The 23304-nt window shown below is 47.4% G+C and overlaps 1 protein-coding gene across 1 annotated transcript in view; it reads right to left on the bottom strand.

Moving 5' to 3' along the window:
* Nucleotides 1–23304, bottom strand: part of VPS13C (vacuolar protein sorting 13 homolog C) — a 2873871-nt gene that overhangs the window by 91728 nt on the left and 2758839 nt on the right. The window contains exon 80 of the mRNA XM_085648297.1: nt 7396–7487. Coding sequence (XP_085504423.1) covers nt 7396–7487 — 92 coding nt within the window. The remainder of the gene's footprint in view (nt 1–7395; nt 7488–23304) is intronic.

Raw genomic sequence — 23304 nt, 5'->3', positions numbered from 1 at the left:
TATTACATCAACTAAACTCACCGCTCACTATATAGAGAAAAAACACACGGACACAGACTTGTGGTGGACAATTATCGAGAAGGTGAAGGGTGATGGTGACATGTCCAAAACCCTACTCGAACGTGAACAGCGATGGGTGTATAGACTTAAAACCCACATTGTTGGACTGAATGATTCGATACCGTGAAATTAACTCAATGAAAGGTAATTGACTGTATATCTACATCTCTTGATAGAGAGGTAGTACCTTTATTAATTCAGGGAATCGCGACCCTTATGTATCCCTCTCCCAACAACACATATATCTAGGGCGAAGCAATAATGTAATGTTTCCAAAATCACGTGAATGAAGTTACCTAATTGTGTCACTACTGGGGCTGTGAATGTGTAATTGATAATTACAAATCTTAAGCACAACGCATTTCATTACAACCCATTCCACAATGACCACCCTATCTCCCATGCCCCCGAGATCATGGTAGGTCACAGGCAGGATCGGATTAATCAGATACTAAGACCGTGATGCAATTATATACAAGTCCAGCCCCTTCACTATGAATACTGAGGCGAACATTGAAAAACATCTAAATGTTCATTATGGCGGAATTTTCGTCATTAGTGTATTGATAATGCAACATCGTATAATATGATTGGGTATCTCCAGCCCTACAGTCCCAATAATTTGGGTTTTCACACATTTAATAGAACGAGAAAACAAAATGATATCCTCATAACCCGATATACCGCTGGGAGTGGCTGAGACTCCTATTCCACATTACAAACATAACTTTTATAATTTCCATTGAATATTCATAGCGCAATCGGAGCGGTCCTATTTTAGAACCGTAACACCCATGATTCATGCTAATGTCACGTTGACATACGTTTCACGACCATGAATAGGCAGGACACTACCAGCATTACTTTGTTGATTCCACATTAAAAACGGAGCTGTACGAGTGTAGAACTACAATACCCATAATTCCTGCTAGAGTCACTGTGACGTCCATTACGCAACCCGGCAATGGGCGTGACACCATCCAATAGACATCGATACATTTATAGTGAGAGATCGACGTAACTCAGAACCCCAAGCAGTGGAACCACCTCCAAATAGGACGGGACGAGGGGCAGGACCCTTGATGGCGTGAGTAAATATGAAGCCAAGTCACGAACATAAGGTATGAGAAGAGAGCTGGCTCCCTCGGGGTCCAGCCTCCAGCACTATTCTCATGGATATTGTCCTTTGTTTTGTTTTGTCTCCCCCATCACATCTGTGGGCCGACGGTTCGGGTGACTTGAAAATGGATTTATCTCTTAAACCTGGTGATTGTGCTCCTGTAAACACACAGTGTTTGACTACAGGGCTACCCCGAAGAGCGTTGGTTCTCCACTAGGAGTTGAAACCCCTTCCTAAACGGGGTAAGGATGAATGAGAGAGAGAGTGAAAGGTATATATACACGAATGAGCATGAAGTGAGAGCATGCGAATACGTTATTGCACTTCCAAAAGATATGGCGATTTTTAAAGCTACAAGTTTGATCATGAGGGAATGACACGGGTGTTGGATCAATATCAACAACGCACACCTAAGAGTGAAAGGTGATAGGATGCGGCATAATGCCGCCACTACAATCGGCATAATACAAACACGAGCGTTTGATAAACGAAGTGTGTTTTCACTCGCCACCTCCGCGTGTGTGGTGGGAAAACTGTTCACCACAGTTCAATGAACACGAACGTATGTAGATATGAACAATCTAGAACTCTATATACAACAATGTGTGGTATATTTTTTCTTTTCTTTTGTTTTTCTCTTCCTAGATGGAGTGATTCCGTGAGACTAATTTGTCTTAAAAAATCAATAAGGAGCACTAGCTGCCCTTATAACAAGTAGTATAGGGAAATTCTCTTTATTACTCATACCAGGGGGCACATTACTCCGCCCTGAAGAAAGTCCAGCACCCTTTATGGGGCTTACAAGGACTGAAACATGTTGGCTATAGGGTCTTAGGACCATAATATCCCTACTGACTTACTTTGTATTTTATTACCACCTCCAACAGATCCAAGAATAAAGGGAAACTGGGATCTGTTGGTGGGCTTTTAATCTTTATCCCCCTGGCCAAAAATATCTTCCTAAGAGCTCCCTGAAAGACGGTTGAGCCCACCCTGACTTCTAGGCGTCGGGGTGACCCTATGATGAAGCATGACACCACTAGGGTGTGTGAGGGAATATAAAACAAAAGGATTTGCCTCCTTCCCCACTCAATAGTGGTGTCCTATAGTGACTTCACGTAGGGATCTCCACACTATCAGAATTCCAGGATTGTTCAAATGGATCAAACCACTCATTAGCGAGTTGGTAGTGGGGAGTACTTTGTGGTAAAGCAGTGTTAAAACACGGGAGGGTGCACTCCCCTCTTTAGTTCCTCTCGGCCCCCCCGTAAGTCTGGAAGCTTTTCCTACTTACATTGTGCATTATGTTAGGGTGCTGCCAGCGTCAGGAGTCTTGGAGTCGTATACATGGGGGAGAGGGGTCATCAGTGTTGGGGCTGGAGTCGCCGCTGTAGAACCCGATGGAACCCCCTCTGACCCTCACGGGGCCCAAAGGTGTGCTGGTAGGGTCAGGCAGCCAAATACGAGACACATGCATCATAAAATTCTTTAACTTGGTGGGGGAGTCACTCTGGTTCCTGGAAAGGCGGGGAAGGGCAGAGCCAACCCAGGCGCAGGTTCAGAAGAATGAAGCTTAGAATATTGAGGCTTCTCTATCACGTCAACCGATGGACAAGGTGAAGTCGAAGCACGCTTTGTCTTCTTGTTTTTCTAATTCCTCTTACCTGACTGACCCCAAGACTTTGAGTGGTAGGACGAGGACTTGGGGCTCCCAGAGCGATGCCCGGACCTTCCTCTCGACTGAGACCATGAACGAGACTTCCTAGGAGTCACGCGGTGCGGGGTCAAAAATATCGGAGCCATGGCCAGCAGTTGAGCATGACTAAGTCGTGATCGCACTCCAGGCACCAGAGGCAAACCAGGTGTGGCTCCGTCACCAACATGGCGTGGTGAGAAGCGCCACATGGTTTGAATCCAGAAGTCTTCCTAGACATGATGGAAACAAGACTACACACCAAAAAGGGGTCGACAAAATGTTGAAAAAAACCTGTCAAAAAGTGACAGAGGATAGCTCTCTTCATGGATCAGTGCTTGACTGGTGTGGAAAGAAAATAACTGACATCAGTGTGCCGAGGTGGTGCTTAAATAGGTGACACGAACGTAACTACAGTACAGACGCCGCCGCCATCACGCAGACCCAACAGACGGCAATTATCGGTGAGCAGGGGTATAGCTCGAAAAAAAATCTTTCGGATCCAGTCTGACGCCTGGGAAATTAAAAGGTAAGGAATATGCGGTTAGATGTCTCTATCAAATGTATTAGTGCATTGAGGAGTGAGTTTCTCAGAGACAAGCAATGAAAAATGAAGTGTATGTGCCTCACTCCCTAGTTAAGCTTATAGGTAAGAAGTAGTTTCCTGTATTCACAGTATATTAGAGTAGGTAATGGCTATGTCAGTGTAATTGGAACAGAGAGAACCAAAGAATGTCATCGCTCAGACCTACTTAGTCAGTGTGAAGTCTGGGTATCCATCACTGTTCTCTCAGGAAAGGGAAGTATTCATTAGTTTAGTGGTCATAGTGCTTTTGTGTTCTATGACTCTTGTGCAAATCTTTCTGGTGGCCATCCCCATATAGATTCATTTACATTGGCAGTCAATAAATAAATACCCCCTATTACAGTTTGTGAATGACAGCAGTTCCCAAAGTGTATTCAGGTTCAAGTCAATCTCAGTCTCTGGTTGTGCCATGTGACAGACAGTACATGATCCACAGGGATCCCACTACTATAGTAAGGCCCAACAAGGGTGTTTGGACAGAGAGCTTTCCTCATCTCAGTCTAGTATGTACTAATATGTCCCTAAGTTTCTTGCTGCTACATTTGTATGTAAAAAGTGATGTCTGCATGTTTGAAAAGTTGTCCTTCAGGGACTTTGGATGGAAGCTGTTATATTTTAACAAGGAACTCCTATCCGTTGGTTTCCTTTCGACTTCAGTTGCATGCCTGCATTCAGATTAATAGGTTAGAATGACCAAGACTGAGAGGATTGTTTACTATCCTGGATGGTGAACTTTAAATGTGGGTTTATATTGTTGATCCAGGTCAGGAATCTGAGGATGCTGACCTGGTCTCCATGCCATATGATATGTAATCAGCATAGATTTTCCAGAGTCTTATGTGTCAATGGAATGGATAGGTTTCAAAGTAGATGTCGATGAACTCAAAATTATGTATATAGGTGTGCCACGCAAAGTACTTTCCATCAAAGTTCCTTTGACCTGCAGCTAAAACAGATCCTCAAAGTTGCAAAAGATTTCTGTGAGTGCCAGAGTGGCACATTGCATGGTGAAATCAATATGGGTCATTTGTTCTGTGAATTTTGAGTGTAAAAGAGATTCTATGGTGTGCAAGGCAACTGCCTGTGGGATACGGGTGTACAAAGAATCCACGCCCAATTAGAGGAGGATATCACTTTTGTGAACACTCAAGTGGCACTGGTGAGGCAGAATGGGAGCACCGAGAACTGAAAGTGATTGTGGCCTAACTGAAACCGCAGGTAGTCCCAGAGGGAATTCAGGACAGGGGTATGGAAGAAGGCTTACTGCAAGTCCAATGCCACAGAAATGTTTTCTGGATCCAGGCCAGACAGAGAGTGAGCATCATTAAGTCATCCCTTTTGAGGAAGAAGTTTAGAGGGAGAAGGTCTAAAATTGGACAAAGTCGTAGGTCCTCAGCACCAGGAAGTACCGGAGTAGCAGCCAGTCCCAATCTCTGACGCCTGCACCCTCTCTATGGCTCTTGTGTCCAAGAGAGCCTGGATATCCTTCTGAAGAATGTACAAGTGGTTCTCAGGATGTTGTTTTTGTGGTGGGGGTAGTATGTTTAGTGGTGGATAGGGCTGGGTATAACCATCCTGTACAAGTTGAAGCACCAATCTGTCCAATGTGATGCTTTGTCACTCGTGGATGTAATTGCTTATCCAGCCTCCAACCGTTTGACAGTGTGCTGCTGAAGATAAACCTATTGGGTTTTGCACAAGAGAGGGGAGGGAAATTTGGCAGAAGTAGATTGTTGCCCATGTGGGCTTGGACGCTGTAGGCTGTATCCTCAACCTCTACCTTGAAACGCCTGAGAGGTTTGTTGCTGCAGAGGCAGGATTTGGCATTGCCGCTGTGGATGCCTCTTATGCAGCCTCAAAAGGGGCAATATTGTTGGGAAAGTTGCCGTATGGGCAAGGCGAGGTCTACAGATCATGCTGCGGCCTTGCCTTCTTTGAAGTGCTCTAGTACAGTCTGCCTTACATCTAAAGAGATGGGCGGCATCAAATGACATGTCCATCAGGGATGCCTGGAAATCACTTGAGAAGACTGTAGTATGTGTGGTGCCGAAGAACACTCTGGTACCAACTGCCCTACCCAGAAAGTCGGTAGTGTCCAGGTCAGTCGTATCACATACTTCACTGTGTACTGGCCATCCTCAAATATCTGTTGGAGGTTAGCGCCTAGATCATTTCTAATTAACGGACCTGAGGGCAAGGCTGGCAGAGGAGAATATTCTGAGAGCATTTGATTTCCTAACACCTCCATGCATTTTGACTCTCATTCTAATCAGTGGTCAGAAATGCATTTGGGTTAAGTTTACTTGCAGAGGCTTGAACCACCAGGCTTTCTGGTGCGGGGTGCTGGAGGAGAAAATGCAGGTCTCCTGGACCTGGCTTGTGTCATTTTGCTGTCTGTTGACAGAAGGGCAAGTTCCTGGCTGTGACCAGGCGCCCAAATGGGTGCATGTAAGTGCCTCATTAAATGGTAGGAGTGGTTCCGAAGAGCTCCGCCCTGGCTGCAGAACCTCTTTAAGCATGTTTGTTTTAAACTCCAAAGAAGGTAGCTGGAGAGCAAGAACTTCTGCTGCAGTTTGCATGACCATTGTTAATGAGGCCAATCCACCCATGGAGGAGCCAGGATGAGAGTTGAGACCAGTGGCACGTGAAGTGTCAAGGTCACTGGCCTCATGGAGGTCAAGGAATTTTCTTTCAACTTTATACATGTGTTTCATCACTGCTGTCATCCTCATCGTGTAGTCTGGGACTGTAAATGCATGTGTTAGCGGAAACGTGACATAGTCAGAATGAGGGAGTCTGTCTGCATCAAAGCACAGGAAACTTGTGTGGTGTTTGGAGTTGTATGAAGAGTCGGAGCGGGCATTGGACCCAGATTCGGGGTGGGGTCAAGGGGGACGAAAAGAGTTGGAGACAGACCTCCTGGCAATAACCCGACTGTAGGTCTTCTCTGGTCAACGGGATCCAAAGGTGCACCAGAGGGCTGCAGAAGGGTACCAAAAATCCACAACATAGTTTCCTTGAAGGCATGTATCTACTGCAGTGTCACCCATGGCCCAGGGAACATGGGCTGGATTGGGAGTAGTGAGGGAGTCAGTTTCATATTGTACAACCAGGAAAGCGATTTAGTGGGACACTGATGTCCGCGCACCTTCTACTGATAAGAGTGGCAGGAAGAGAGAGAGCCATATTTTGACTTCTTGTCTTTTTTCTCTCTTGTATTTGGGATGGGATGACGACTTGTCTCCCGAAGGGCCTCAGGACCTAGAACGTGTCCACTGGGTTTGAGCCTTCTTGCAGTGCTCAGTGACATAAGGTTTGGCCTTGTGGTCCTGGATGACCCTCAGATTTATCCAAGAGCGTTCACCGCAGGTCTCTGCATCATGCGAGGAGCCTAGACAGAGAGAAGACTTCATGCGGGTCCGCACGGACATCTCTGCGTGGAAATTCTTGCAGGGTTGAAAGCCTGTTGAATCCTGTCGTTTTAGGGGAAAACATGTTCCTTGCACACAGCGAAAAAAATATTTGGGGGAAAAATTCACTAATAGATGGCAGAAATTGAGGGAGAGAGCTCTGGTTCCGAGTCGGAAGGTGCAGAAACAAAATAACTGACATTGACATGCAGAGTTAGTGGTAATATGCTATTGGCAACGTCAATCCCGAAGAGGAATGGACCCATCACAGAGCTGCACAATGTCACCGGTTAGCGCAAGGGAATTGCTGAAAATAATCTCCGGATACAGTCTGGCACTTGGGGGCGTTCACAAGCTGACGAATCTGAACTTCCAAGTATTCTTCAGAAAAGATAAATGTTTACTGCAGCTCTTTCATTGCAATCAAGCAATTTAGTAATTCGATCTCTAAAGGTAGTTATGTGTATGTTAAAAAAAAAATAATTATACATATACACACACACACACACACACAATGAGAGCTTACCTATTTGTGACAACCAGGTGTGCATTTTTGCCTTCTGGAAGAATGCAATTATACCTGAAGATTTCACCATCCAATCTCTTAATATTCGAGTTCTACAAAAAATATAAGCAATATTAATTCACATTCCATAACAATGCATAGAAATCAGAGACTTTTTAAATACATGGGCCTCTAATGCTCTAGATTATCAAAAAAAATGCTCCCTAGTTATAGGACAAGTGAATATCATTTAAAAAAAAGTTATCGGAAGCTGTTTTGATGCACAGCCACTAACTACACACTGTGTACCTCATCTGAGGCTATCATGTGGTCTGGATCATGTTGGGAAGTGGCAGGAGTACTCATCCTTGTTTATGGGGAAGAGTAAGTGGTTGCTTGACAAACTGTAATACACTGTCTTGGCCGTTAGCCCATCTAAATCACTTTATTTTATTCTAAAATGAAGCATTGTAGGACTTGGCCTTTTTCGCTAAAGTTCCCTAAACTTTTTGCTTTCCCCTAGACCGTTTTCCTGACATAGAGTTGCCAATTTAGATGCTTTGGGTACTTTGCCACTGCTGATCCAGTGTCAAAGTACAAGTGTTCTCTATGTAAAGTGTAATGGAAATTGGTTGGTCATGATTGGTATGTTTTCTTTACTAGTAAAGTCCTATTGATGTGCACTGTGTGCCAGGGCTAGTAAAGCAAAGGCGTGCGGAGAAGGGAACTCAGGCCTGCAGTGTAGGGCCTGTGCGCAGTTTACTAAGTTAGCATGTTGTCCTGACATATGCAACCACTTGTCAGGCCTTACTTTTCCTTTTGCATACACATTGGTCACCCCTGTGGTAGGTCCCGGGTAACCCCTGGGCAGGGTGCAGTGTAAGTAAAAGGCATACTAAGAAGGCGGGGCTGGCATTGGACACACCGCATGTATGGCGGTCGTGCCGGCCCCTGATGACCACACAGGGGCTGGCCTGTCGCACGCAACGGTGATGCGACAGGCGCGCCTCGCCAACGATTGGTCTCCGGGTTTTGGTGCGTGCCCCGGAAGTGATTGTATTCACTTCCGGGGCACGGGTCGCATTAACGCAAGGCCCGTTAGAACCGGCCTGGCCTGGGTTAATTAGGATTAGAATAAAAGGCTGGGGAGCGGCGGAGTCTACCTCTTTGCTCGCCGCTCCCACAGCCTGCCCTTAAGGACACCAGCCTCGCTAGGAAGCTGTATTTTAATTTCTTGTTTCTGTTTCTACAGGTCGCCAGTTCGTGAGCCAGGGAGATCGTCGGGGAGTCTTGTTTTGCCAGTCTTCTTCAGATCCCACAAGTTGGCAGAGCGGAGGACTTTCGGTGCTGGGCTATAGAGTGGGCGATCTTCACTGCGGGTGCTCTTCTGTGCGGGGATTTACGGAGGCACAGAGAGCGTGGGACCAGCGGTTACGGTCTTCGGAGAGCAGTTCGAGGAGTCGGGCGCTTTGCAGTGCGGTGAGCATCGGGCACGCAAGTGCTTGGTCTCTCCGAGTGGCTACACTATGCCCTTAATCGTCGGGAATGTGAAAGTTAGCGCACTTGCGGCCGGGGCCTAAAGCTGCAGACTTTTTTGTAGCTGCTGTTTTATTAGGCAAATATAGCGCATGTTGAGCGCTACCGGGGGCAAGTTAAAGCGCAAGGGTTATTTGTATGTGTGCTCGAGCAGCGCGAGTCGCGACAACTTGCTTAGAAGCGGACCGGTCCGCGTAGCCGTTAAGTGGTAATAGCTGTCGTGGATACCCATGTTCAGTAGACTTGGGCAGTATTTCAGCCCTGGTTCAGCTTAACAGGCAGAGTTACACTTACGCTGGAACACTGGTGCTCAGATTGATCAGTAGTCGTTTTTGGAACCCATTGAACAAGAGCAACGCGCGTGCTTAACGTAAAGGAGGTTGTGGTTTGTTTTAGAACAGCTGTGGGAGGTGCGCGATCTGGGGCAAACATTTAGGGAAGCGCGCGCTCTATTAAATGCGGTGGGGGCAGGCTTTTTTCCATTGTGTAATCTCCTCGTGTGTGCACGGTAAACAGGGGTGCAGGACATTTGTGGAGGGCACGTGTGTAGCGCCAATGTGTAGCTTGACAAGCGCATTGAAAGCGTGGTTGGGGCTGCCTAAAGATAGCTCTGTGTTGTAATATTTCTGCAGCTGACAGAGAAAGGTGCATGTGGCTAGCAGCCTCATTAGTTGGGCATTGTAGCAGTTTAGCCTGGAGCGTCACTGTGGCCTCAGGTGTTCAATTCCTGGTGTTTCAATGTCTCTTTTCTTCAATTAAAGGTGTAGACAAAAGTAAATTATTTAACCTCGATTGGAGGCTGCACTGGTTTTGTTTTGAGTATCGCAGGCTTCTTCTGAGACGATTTTATCTTGTAATTTCCTCGTGCAAGGGTTCAAGGGGATTGGGGAAGGCGTGTGTGTGGCACGAGGGTGCCAGAGCCAAGTTTTAGTGGGGGCAAAAAGCATTAAAAGCATAAATTGAAGCATTCTGTCTGGGTAGCGAATTTAAGCACAAAATTCACTGGACCTGGACAGTCAATGCCTGCACCGTGTGATTGTGAGCACAGCATCCATCGCCATAAGGGTGCATGGTGCTAACAGTTCCTTATTTGGGCATTGCAACAGTTTTTAGCCTCAATGAAAGGCTTCACTTGATTCGTTCTATGGGGCAAAAACAGGTGTGCTTCATGGGTCGATAGTGGACCAACAGCTTGGTTCTAGGACAAGTCTTACTGCGATCACAGTGCATAGGGCATAGAAGGTTAATAGCCTCACATGTAGTCGACACAACAGCCTTTCCAGCCTCGTTTTGAGGCTTTGCTTGGTTTGGTTTGCATTTTTGCTCTGCACCTAAAGGGTGAGTGGTTTTTAAAAGGCTCCTAGTGACTTTTTTCCGTAAGCGATCTCATGGTAGGAAGGATTTAGGAGCTGCGTTATAAGTGTAGCTATACAGTTAATAGCAGGGGACAAAAGTTGCTGATTTTCGCCATAACATGTGAAAAGTTGCGGGGAGATTTATCTCAGGCCTGTTTTCCTTCAAGGCTTTTTCTGCATGAGTTTGCATGTTGGCAATTAATAAACCAATACTAACAAATTCTCTACAGTATCCGTACATAAGTGGGGATATGTGAGTTAGAGTGTTCGCAGAGCTTGTGACTAGCGTTGTCCACAGCACAGTACACACATTGGTGATCACAGATGCCATGGTAATGAGGATTTCTGAGCTGCTTTACATGTGTAGCTGAAAATGGTAGGGTAAGCGAAACATCTAGTCTTATATAGGTACTTACCTACACCCCCTTCGTATATGAGTAAGCTGTTTTTGGAACACAGTTATTACACCTATGTGTTCGCATAAATCACATAGTCAAAGGGAGGATTTCACCTGGTTTGCCACAAGTGTTTTTCTCTAGGGTCCAATGGCCTTCTTGGCACAGTAGCCACGTCTGCCCGTAGCATTCATTGTGATTCACGAGTTGCTAGTTCAAGTGGCACAGGGCATACCATGCACAAACGTTGCATGAGCAGTCATGTCCAAGGGACTGCTTTGTAGATTTAGAGATAATGAAAAGGTCACACAGGGAGTGCACCCCCCGCCTCACCCCCCTCAAGCGATAGTGGGTTCGAATTTAATAGGTGCACTGCAGAGGCACGCGCTGGGTAACCCATCATGGGTGGATTCTGCCTTGATTTTATCCAAAAGTTTTTAGCTTCAGCATTCTTTAAGTAACCATGAATGCGCTATTACATTCAACTTTGCACTGCAGGTCCATTCTTTAATTAGTGGGGTGCGCACAATTGGTGTACACCTTCAGGGAAACCAGGTGCATGGTATGTGGGTAAATATTACCCCGTTTCTGTAACGGAATTAGTGGTTGCATTCCGCTCTCATCGGTCAAGGGGGGGCTTAGCCATGGGCATTTCCCTCTGTTTGCAGCTCTGCTTATAAGGGATCCGAGATGGCACTTGTCCTTCCCTTTTAAAGGTTTCATTTATCGGGTCATATCAATGACCTAGAACGCAGGTGATGCTGGGCAAAAAATCAGTTAATCTCCGGCGGAAATATATGAAGGGGTCCCCATGTAATGCAACTTGTGCTATGCTAAGCACTCTCACTGTAAGCCTAATTTCAATGTTCCTCATGTAGTACAACTGGTGCAATGCTGAGCGCTCTCAGTGGAAGTCTGATGGGAATGCGACTGGTGATATGCTAGGTGTCCTCAATGAAAGTCTGATTTCAATGTTCTTTAGGTTATACAACTAATGCTATGCTGGACTCTCACAAGAAAGCGTCTGATGTCAAATGTAAATTTTTAAACGCCCAGTTTCGGGTCAACCAGCCATCGCAGGCCGAGGACCATTCATGGTTCAGTTGAGTTTGGGCAGGTTCACAGGAAACTCAAAGTATATATTCAGCACATTACCGGTTACTCTTGGGGTTGCTCCATGAATTAACCCTTGCTGAAGCGAACATCTCTTCGCTTGCTAAAGATCTATGACAGCCGAATTGGCTTGCTCGAATTCTCATACCACATTTGTTGGTATTACTTACTGAGGGAGTTGCGCATGTTACAGCAATTTATTCCAAGGTTTTGAGGTCAGTCCTGCGAGGCACTGGCCTCGGTGAGGTCACTCAAGTACATTATTAGCACTTAAGGAGCTCTTGGTTCAGTGTAGTTGTCGCGTGAACTTTAGTGCTGATGTGAGGGGTTCGATCCTTTGATGATGTCAATTTAATACGTCCCAGGCCTTGTTGTCACACCTTCAAGAGTACCTCTGCACGCGTGCGTGGTTATGCATATGAATTAGGGGTCTGTGTAAAAAACATCTAGGCACCCATTGCAGGTACACGTATGCGTTGGAAGAGCATTATGTCACACAGCGCCTCGGCTCCGGGGCGCTGGTACACGTATGTATTATATACCGGTGGTTGTCACACGGTATCTCTACACCCTTGGTGATTCCTATCTGTTTACCAAATAACGGGGAAGAACCACATCACGAGGACGGCAATATGCTGTCAAAAGATTGGTCCGGAGGATCTGGAACAGGCGTGGGCTAGGGCCAAAAAGAGTATCACGGGGTCCCGGTGCACCCCTTGTGCTTGTGCAATCAAGCATTATATGCCTGTGGTTTGTCACACAGTATCTCTACACCCTTGTGGCTGAACACTTAGGCAGTAGATGCCCGTGTGGGGTCTCACACTACCTACGCGCCCCTGGGCCTGTGCAATTAAGCATGATATTCCTGTTTTACCAGACTGTACATTTTGCCCATGGGCTTGTGCACATGTAGTGCATTTGGATGCCTATGTTGTCATACATCCGCGTTGTGTCACACAGTACCTATGCATCCTGGGCTGGGGGGGGTGTGTCTAGGGGGGGGTACAGTCTCATGATGTAGTCAAAGGGACTGGCATGTAAACTATCTTTTATCAAAAAATTAAAGCACTAATCATCTGTTTGATTTTCATTTATGTTTGGCTGGATCCATGACTGTGATACATGGGAAGCGCTCCACACCACAAGGACTGCAAGAGGCGGACAGGCAATGGGACCGGAAGATCCGGAACGTGAGTGGCAAGCGATGGCATCAAGGCTGATGGGCGATCGATAGAAAAGCTCAAGAGGTGCCAGCGTGCATGGGTGAGATGGTGCAGCCCATGCACTATACTGGTTGAGTATAGGTGTATCAACCATTTGTTGTTGCCAGCCGGGATATTTTAGCAGTACGCTACTTTACAGGTGTATGCCTTGCCAGCTTGACCTAACCCAGGTGTAACGGGCGGATGTAACACCCCAACACCCCTGGTCGTGAAAAAGTATTCTGCTATTACAGCGCCTGTGCTCGCAGGTGCCATCGTAGTGTACACTGCGTGGTGTTGGGATGCTCCGTAGTAGGGGGTGAAGCTTGCGCAGAGCCTATCCCAGAACATAGTGGTCAGGTGGAGGTTGTTCACGATTCCATGATATGTGTATGGGAGATCTTGGGGCCTGTGGTGCACTCCCTGTGTAGCCTTCCAATGGTGGAGTTCCACCAGTAATGAGTATCATTGTCTGGGGCAACGTGTCTATCGGGCGCATCGTGCTGCGATCAATTGAGGCCATTTAGTGGTTCCCAGACGATGTGTCACTTTCCTCTTAGTCAGCCAGCCCTAGCATTATTATTCTACACTTGGGGGGGGGAATGACTGGGTACGCTTGGGTAGAAGGGGGCGGGTCAAAACACTAATCACTGAAGTAGGTTGGTAGACACGTCTATGCCCAAGGTACACCCTGGCACAGAGACTGCAGAGATTCCAATGGGTTGGAAGTGAGTATGTGAGGGCATTGAGCCACTCGGTAAAGGATTTATTAACAAAAACGGTGAGGCTATGTAGGGCTCTACACCTGCAGACCATAGCCCATGGGTGCATCCGGGAGGAGTCGTGCTTCTTAAAAGACGGCATCCATTTGTCCAAATTAGGGATTGTAATCTTCATGGAGGATCTTCTGGCCTAGGTAGTTGTGTATAGGGGCAGGGCATGACCTTTCAGTGAGTTTTTTTTGGGGGGGGGGCTGATAGTTGGGCAACTATGCAGGCCTGTGGCGGTAAGGTCATGATTGGTGAGCAGTAAATTTAAGGTCCTTAGAGGGCGGCACCATTCTTGAAGGGGGTCGCCCAAGGGGGAGGGACAAGTGGTCTCTCATAGAACTCCAGGGGCAGTTTCAGCCAGTTGGCTGGATGGGAAGGGAAGTTACGCTTTCCAGTAGGCTACTTGGCCACCCCGCACGTGCACAATGGCTCAAGTAAATGGCGCATAACTGCAAGGGCCCCTTATGGAGATAATTTACAGGGCATACTGGGGTGACCGGGGGGGGGGGGGGGCGAAGTACCTTCACAGTAAACGGGACCCCTGCGCATGCGCACTCTGGTTGGAGTGCGGGCATAATTTGATAAGGATCTGGCACGAGTTAATGACCTTGCCGTAGGCTCAAAATAGGGATAAGCAGAAAAATGAAATATTATTATGAATATTGATTATGGTATGTTTAGATTCGGATAGGAATATATTTGTATTAGAGATATGTTAAGGTTAGCAAAATGAAATCTGTACCCCCCCCAGGTCACCCTCGTATGCCCTTATGCCCACCCTCCAACTGGAGTGCGCATGCTCAGAGGGCCCATTCCCCGTGAGGGTACTTTCCGCCCCCCCAGGTCACCCCCTTGCGCCCTGTATATTAGCTCCATAAGTGGCCCTTGCAGTTACGCGTCGTTTACTTGCGCCATTGTGCACGTGCGGGGTGGCCAAGCAGCCTACTGGAAAGCGTAACTCCCCCTCCCCCGCACCCATCCAGCCAACCGGCTGTAACTGCCCCTGGAGTTCTATGAGAGACCACTTGTCCCTCCCCCTAGGGCGACCCCATTCAAGAATGGCGCTGCCCTCTAAGGACCTTAAATTCACTGCTCACCAATCATGACCTTACCGCCTGATCAAGGAATAGCACTAAATACGACATAAACATAACCTGTTCAAGGAAACAATATCCTAAAACAATGGGAAAGAAAAACCATCACACATATGATAAACAGAACCATGTCAACCTGAAAATTAAAAATTCCTAACAATACACCCTGTAAACCCTGCTTTTAGGGGACGGTGGGTGGGGAAATTAAAATACAGCCTCCTAGCGAGGCTGGTGTCCTTAAGGGCAGGTTCTGGGAGCGGCGAGCAAAGAGGTAGATTCTGCCGCTCCCTGCCTTTTATTCTAACCCTAATTAACCCAGGCCAGGCCGGTTCTAACCGGCCTAGCGTTAATGCGACGCGTGCCGCGGAAGTGATTACAGTCACTTCCGGGGCACGCACCAAAACCCGGAGACCAATTGTTGGCGAGGCGCGCCTGTCGCAGCCCCGTTGCACATGACAGGCCCGCCCCTGTGTGGTCATCGGGGGCCGGCATGACCACCATACATGCGACGTGTCCGATACCTGCCCCGCCTTCTTATATGGCCAGGTACGGCCTAGACCCCCTCCTCCCTTATCAATACTAAGACAGTAACACGTTTACCACAAGTACATTATTGGATTAGGGAGCCGTTAAACCCTCCCAGCCATATTTATTAACATAAAATTAAATCAACAATTTTATATATAATATTTTAAAAATACGCAGAAAACCATTACATTGATTACTTGGATAGGTACAGACCCGCAACTTTTCACATGTTATGGCGAAAATCAGCGACTTTTGTTCCCTGCTATTAATTGTATAGCTACAGTTTACTAAGTTAGCATGTTGTCCTGACAAGTGCAACCACTTGTCAGGCCTTACTTTCCCTTTTGCATACACATTGGTCACCTCTGTGGTAGGTCCCCGGGTAACCCCTGGGCAGGGTGCAGTAAAAGGCATGACATATACTGAGGTGTTTGTTATGTCCTGGCAGTGAAAAGCACTCCATTCCATTTTACACTGGTGAATGGCCATTCTGCCCATAGGACAGAATGGGGGAGGCTGGGTGTTGTGTTTTGTTAGCCTGTAAGTTTTTAATGGAGAGGTGAAGCTTAGTATGTATGAACTCACAGTGTCATAACACGTCTTTCTATGAAAGTGGTTTTGTCACTGTGTGTTCAGAAACCACTCTTTTTAGGAAGTGGCTGAGTTTTATGCTTTAAGCATTTCTGTGTGTCTCTGTTGAATGTGGATTGACTGTCTGGATCTGAAAGGTGAGAGAAGCTGGGAGAAGGCTTGACCCAGGGAGGGGTTGAGATGGCACCAGGCTGCCCTGCATCTGGAGAGTAGGGGGAGGAGAAGCCCGGAAGGTGAAAAGGCCTGGGCTGGTGCTATAAACCAATTGACCCATCTCCTGCTAAGTGATTAAGGATGCAGACCCCCAGTATCAAAGGGAGAAAGGTGACACTGGGAGGGAGACACTCAGAACTGATTTAGGGAAGAGTCAGGGTCCCCTGAGCACAAAGAACTTCAAAGACATGAAGAGGTATAACTTAGAGACATGAAACCCCTAGAATTTGGTGAGTTTTGAATGGCGAAATGGACCGGTCGAGTCTGCAAAGGCTTTGACCTCTTTCGTGGTCAAGAAGAACCTCTGCCAAGGAAGGAGTTGCTGAAGAGACTGCTGGATAGGACTGACCCTTGCTTCGTGATCTGGGGCTGACCTGCAGTTTGTAGCTTTTACTAAGGAAGAGACTGAAGGGACATTACAGTGGGTGGTGTATCCCCCTTCTTGAACAGGACTGTGCTTTGTGCTGTGTCCTGAACCCCAAGGGCCCGAGGTGAGCTGGCTCCCTGTTTGGAAACACAAGAACTTAAAAGTTTTCGGAGAAGTCCCAAGCAAAACGGTGTGCGTGTTGTGGTGCAGGCTGAGGCATTGGTGAAGAGCGCCTGGTCGTTGTGTGCTCCGGGAGAAGACAGGAGACTCGGATGCGCAGGGTGCGTGTCGTGGTGCAGGCCAGTGTGTTGGTGAAGAGCGCCTGGTCGTGGTGCGCACCAAGCGCAGAAGTGAGTCCAGATGTGCAGGGTGAGTGTCGTGGTGCAGCCGAGGCGTTGAAGAAGAGCGACTGGTCATCGTGTGCACCAGAGAAGAGGTGAGTCTCGGACACGCAGAGTGCGTGTCGAGGTGCAACACGAGTCATTGGTGAGGAGTGCCTGGGTAGTGTGTGCACCGATATCGAAGTAAGTCTCCACAGTGCTGACTGCGGTTCTCGGTGTCCAATGAGAACGCCAGAAGGAGGGCCAAGTCATTGGACCCTTGGAGTGAAACAGTAGCTGCCCGGACCGGCAGCCCTGAAGGAGCTGAGCCGCCGGCCCGAGCTCGCTGTGCCCATTGACAGAGTTCTGGATCAAGGCGCAAGTCGCTGAAGGAGGAGAGGAGAGTGGGGTCACGCCCCCAGGCAACGTGGATCACCACCTGGGGTTGGTGTGCGGGCTCGGAGGGACACTCTCTCGACCTCTCGCTTCTGTCAGCTGCGCAAGCCTGTTGCTTCGGCTTGGATCAAGGCCCGTGCTGGCCCAAGGAGGGGCAGTACTGGGGCCGGAGTGAGAAGTGGTACTTTTGTGTCATCATTGATCCAGGTTGGGGGCAACTGTTAACGGAGCACCTAGACTGTCGTATTACACTTTGCATTATTGCTGCTAACGAACTATCGAACCGTCGTAAGACGCCTGACCTTATTTGTGCCGGATGAACTACATGCTTGGTGTGCTACGCACTGCGTTATTTTTCTCTTAGAGAGTACATGATTGTAACGTGGCGCATTGCATTATTTCTTCATCGCACAGTACATGCTTATAACGTGGCGCATTGCATTATTTCTTCATTGCACAGTACATGATTGTAGCGTGACGCATTGCTTTGTTTCTTCCTTGCACAGGGCATGCTGGTAGTGATACGCATTGCATTATTCCTTCTATTGCAAAGTACATGACTGTGGCGCTACGTATGGCATTGTTTCTCCATTGCACGGTACAGGAGTATATTGTTACGCATTGCAGTATTTCTTTTCTTTTGCAACATGTGTGATTCTAGCAATACAACCTGCCTAACCTTTTGGAAACGGTTAGAAGTAAGCTTAACTGTTGGTTAGAAGCGGTGGTTGGGATTAGAACCTTCCAACCCACCGGAAGGAATACTACCCATTATTATATGTTGGTGTTGTATCATGTAGTCATATCGTATATCGTCTTATATAAAGATTATACTTGTTTTATACAAAACTCGTGTGGAGTCTATTTGTGGTGACATCATTGGCTTGCTATGAGTGTGGTTGCACATACTGTACACTCGTGCCTTGGAGATAAACCTGGCTGCTCGTGGCAATCTACTAAGGGGGTGAGCAGGGCTATCTCAGACGGTGTCCTTACTTAGCCTAACATTGAAACGAGGGGTCCGGATCTCGCACCTGGCAACAGCGGTGTGGGACAGGGACTCTTGCCTCCAGCATTTGGTGGCAGCGGTGAGGGATAAGGACCCCCCACTTCCAACAAGCAGGTTTTCCCCGCCACTGGAAAAAAGAAGTGAGCCTTGCTTTTTATTTAAATGCACAGATCCTGGCTAATCACTAGTCAGAAATTGATTAAGTTAGTTAGCCCAAGCTCTTGACCACAAATTTTGAACACCAGGGGCCTAATTCACAAAGGTAAACTTACACATTTGTGTAAGGTTACATTTTTGCAGTATTCCCAAAACTGAATTTTAATAGTAAGTTTACAAGTGCTGAGTCTCCGCAGTCGGGGCAGAGAACTCTGCACATACAAAGATAGGACAGTCCTATCTTTTTATGTGCAGAGTTGTACGCCCCGACTGCTCAGTCTCCGCACCCATAAACTTAGTATTAAAATGCAGGTTTGTCAATACTGCAAAAGAGTAAACTTACACAAACGTGCACGTTTTCCTATGTGAATCAGACCCAAGGTGTTTTAAAGTGCTGCATGTCCTAGGACTACTTGCAATTATTTGTAGTCCTTGGACTTCTCAATGTTCTACTAGCTTCATTGCTGATCTATGTTTCCATGGAGGATTCTGAGGGGAAGGCCTCCTTTATGAGAAATCCTTTTGCATGAGGCATTTTGGTGAAAAAAGGTCATCATGTTGTGGGTTCAATGCCTGGGCCTGACATGGCTCATCCCTTCATGGGAAAGACTTGAACAGCAGAACAAGTTACATACCTTCAGTGACGCGTTATCTGCTAGAGACAGGATCTAGCCATAGATTTCTTACTTTAGAATCCTCCTCAGAAGCGAGACTGGATCTGGAAATGTTTTCCCACAGCCCATCAACGCACAGGCAGAGGGCATCATGCTACTCCGTATCGACGTTGTCCACTGGATGTGATGCCAACGGAGTTCATATAACTCCCTGGCCAATGCCAGTTTCCTCCGTGACTATTTTCTGCACTCAAAACGCAGAGCCACAAACTAAAACTGTCTATTGAACAGTATAATTAAACAAAAGACACTCGTGTCAAATAAATACCGAATTACTAACCAAAATTCAGTATATAAATATCCCAATAAAAATCGAGAGATAAAAGAGAATTCATACAATAAGACTCTCCCTCTTCTTCTTTTTTAATGAAAAATTAAAACAATCATTTGAAACTCAAAAGGATTCAGTTTGCAAAGAGGGGAGGATGGGAGGGTCATTAAGGAATCTGCAGCTAGATCCTGTTTCTACCAGACAATGCGTTGCCGATGGTAAGTAACTTGTTCATCTGATGGATACATTAAGCCACAGATTCCTGACTTTATAATCAAATGCTAAAGCTATACCATCCCCGAAGAAGGGTCTGGGAACTGCAACCATGAAAAGTCTCTTACTAAGACTAACCCGGTACAGAACAAGAAAACAGACCGGCAATTTATAATAATGTAGGAGCGCATAAACATACCTAACCATAGGAGGGCCCATGGGTCAATACATTCGCAAGACATTTAAACCATGGGAATAAACTATCCATGTCAGTAAAATCAATCAGCCTAAGAACCTCTCACCTCACAATAACTGTGGACATAACCACAGGAACAAAAATTATAAGTCAATAAAATCACGGGAAAGGTGCTACCCATGGCCATAAGGCTTTATCCACAACCATCTGGTTATTTACTCAAGTCCCAACAGCATGTTCCAACCTGTAAACCAAAGAAGGCGATTACTGCTCTGTAAACTACACAGAGAAAATCCATCCTCCATGGAGAAAACCAAATGAACAAGTTACTTACCTTTGGTAACGCATTATCTGGTAGAGACTCTATCTAGCTGCAGATTCCTTACCTTTGAATTTCCCAGGTGTCAGGCTGGATCCGGAAACTTTTGCTGAGCAATACCCCTTCCGCGCGACGTCGGGTGGCTCCATTCAGCTCCGCGTGACATCATTGGTGTCGGTAGCGTCAGTTATGACGTCGCAGTGCCTATATAGGCGCCACCCAGGCATGCGACCATCAGTACTTTTCGTATTTCCACGCCAGAAGCGCAGAGCCACGAAGTGATTGACGTGATTGTGTGCAAAACTAAGGCCCTCCAAGGGGAGTAACCCTAGATCCGCTACATCAGTCCGCAAAGGGAGAGAATGTGGTCCGTCGGCTAAACTGCCGACTTTGGTGCTGGAAACCAGAGTTCGAGCCTCGAGGTCGCGTCCACATCCTGTGATTCTGGGCAAATCACTTAATCTCCCCGTGCCTGAATGTGTAATGTAAATACGGTGCTCATGTAAAGCGCTCCAATACCTTCGGGTCGAGTTCGCGCTATATAAATATGCAAAAATAAAAAACAGGGAGGCATGGGTGGGGCTGTAAGGAACCTAGACTAAGAAGTCTTGCAGGAATGAACGGGCAAAGTGCCCATCCCTGCACACTTGACCATCAAGGCAATGATGCTTTGCGAACGTGTGCAATGATGCTCATGTCGCTGCCTGACAGATGTCTTGGACTGGGACACCCCGAGCCAAGGCCGTATTTGCAGCCTTTCCCCTGGTGGAGTGGTCTCTTAATCCCTCAGGGGGCTGCTTCTTTGCCAAGGCGTAACATATTTTAATGCAGAGAACAACCCAGCGAGAGATGGTTCTTTTCTGCACTGCCTTTCCCTTCTTTGCTCCCACATACCACACAAAGAGTTGGTCATCCACGTGGACCTCTTTTGTGCGGTGAAGGTAGAATGACAATGCTCTTTTTGGGTCCAGACGGTGGAGACCCTAGTCTTCCTTAGAGGGATGTGGGGGACCAAAGAAGGTGGGCAAAGTAATGGATTGGCCCAGATGAAATGGGGTCACAATCTTTGGTAAAAATGATGCCCTGGTAAGAAGCACCACTTTGTCCGGAAAGGACATTAGATAGAGAGAGCTGGATAACACCTGCAATTCACTCACCCTCCGGGCCAATGTAATTGCCACTAAGAAGGCTGTTTTGATGGTCAATAGCCGGAGGAGACAATTGCTCAAAGGCTCGAAAGGAGCACACATCAGGTAAGTAGGACAAAATTAAGGTCCCATTGTGGCATAATAAAGGGTGTGGGTTGAAACAAGTGTCAGCCCTTTAAGAATTCTATTTACATCAGGAGATTTAAAAGAGAGAAGGCTGGTCTGGCAGCCACAAAAAAGCAGACAGAGCAGAGAGGTGACCCTTGAGAGTCCCCAAAGCAGAGCCCTGCTGAGCAAGGGTTAAAATGAATAAAAGGACAGTGGAAAGAGAATCAGAAATGGACCTTTCTGTACAGTAGAATACAATTTTCGGCCAACGGCAGGTGTATACCGACTTAGTGGAGGGGCACCAGAATAACATTACAGACTTCGGGAGGAAGGTCAAAAGCCATCAACTGCCCCTGCTCAATCTCCACGCATGGATGCGCAGAGATGACAGGTTCGGGTTAAGAACCCTCACCTACTGCTGCGACAGAAGATCCTCCTGATCCTGAAGAAGCGGCCTGATCAAAGGATCGATGCTCATTCTCAGAAGCTCTGGATACCAGACTCTCCTTGCACAGTCGGGACCCACAAGAATGACTTGGGCCCGGCCGCTCCTGATCTTCTTCAAAACCCTGGGCAGGAGTGGTATGAGAGGAAAGGCGTACAACAAGCCTGAACTCCACTTGCGACGAAACGTGTCGCTGAGCGATAGCCACCTTGGAAACTCCAGTGCGCACTACCGCTGACATTGCGCGTTCTCTTCGGAGGTGAACAAATCTAACCAAGGTTCTCCCACTGCTGAAAGAGACCTTACACCACCTCTGACTGGAGATCGTCTGCCCTGGCATTCAGAGAACCTTCCAGGTGTTGAACCACCAGGGTTATGCCCTGCTGTTCCAGCCATGTCCAGAGACGCAAGGCCACTCGACAAAGGGCCCACGACCCCACCCCGCCTTGCTTGTTGCAGTAGCAAATGGGGGTGGTGTTGTCCATGAACACCTGCACCAACTTCCCCTTGACAGAGGGAAGAAATGCTTTCAATGCCAAGCAGAATCGCTCGGAGCTCCAACAAGTTTATGTGGAGAACCCGTCTCCGCCGGAGACCAGTGACCGCTGATCTCCATCTCTCCCAAGTGGCTGCCCCATCCCAGAAGTGATGCATCTGTCACAATTGTGAAATCTGGTTGGGGCAGGCAGAGAGGTCTGCCGTTGACCCAATCTCGGTTTGTTAACCACCACTGCAGATCCTTCGCAGTTCCTTCCAAGATCTGTGCGCATTGGAACTTCAAGTCCCACTGCCGAGCCCACATATGCCATCTCGCGTGTCTTACCAACAGGATGCAGGAGGCCATGAGCCCAACAGCCTTAGAGTCAGTCTCACCGAAATCCAGGATAGAGGCTGAAATATCGGAATCATAGCCTGAATATCCAGGACTCGCTGGTTGGGAGGATAAGCCTGAAACTGCACTGTGTCCAGAACAGCTCCGATGGAAGGGAGCGCCTAAGAAAGAGTCAGGTGTAACTTCGGCACGTTTATAGAGAACCCCAGTGAATGTAGGAGGTTTGCTGTAGTCTGAAGGTGGGAGACGACTGTCTGGAGAGAGGCTGCCTTCAACAGCCAGTCATCGAGGTAGGGGAAGACTGACACCCCTAACCTGCGCAGTTGAGCTGCAACCACCACCATCACCTTGGTGAACACCTGAGGGGCACTGATAAGGCCGAAAGGGAGCATGGTAAACAAAGTGCTTGCGACCCAGCTTGAGCCGCAGGTAACGCCTGTGACCCGGCAGGATGGGAATATAAAAATACGCATCCTGCAGGTCCAACACAACCATGAGCAAAAGTGAGCATTTTGAATTTCTCCTTTTTGATGAAGAGATTGACAGTCCGAAGATCCAAAAATGTCTGAAGCCCCTTGTTCTTCGGAATCAGAAAGTAGCGGGAATAACAGCCACTGCCTACTTCTGAAACTGGAACCCTTTCTATAGCTCCTTTGGCCAAAAGAGCTGTAACTTCCTC

Source organism: Triturus cristatus, chromosome 3_2 (assembly GCF_964204655.1).
Source record: "Triturus cristatus chromosome 3_2, aTriCri1.1, whole genome shotgun sequence".
NCBI classification, from domain to species: Eukaryota; Metazoa; Chordata; class Amphibia; order Caudata; family Salamandridae; genus Triturus; species Triturus cristatus.
This window is presented reverse-complemented; position numbering and strand designations above follow the sequence as displayed.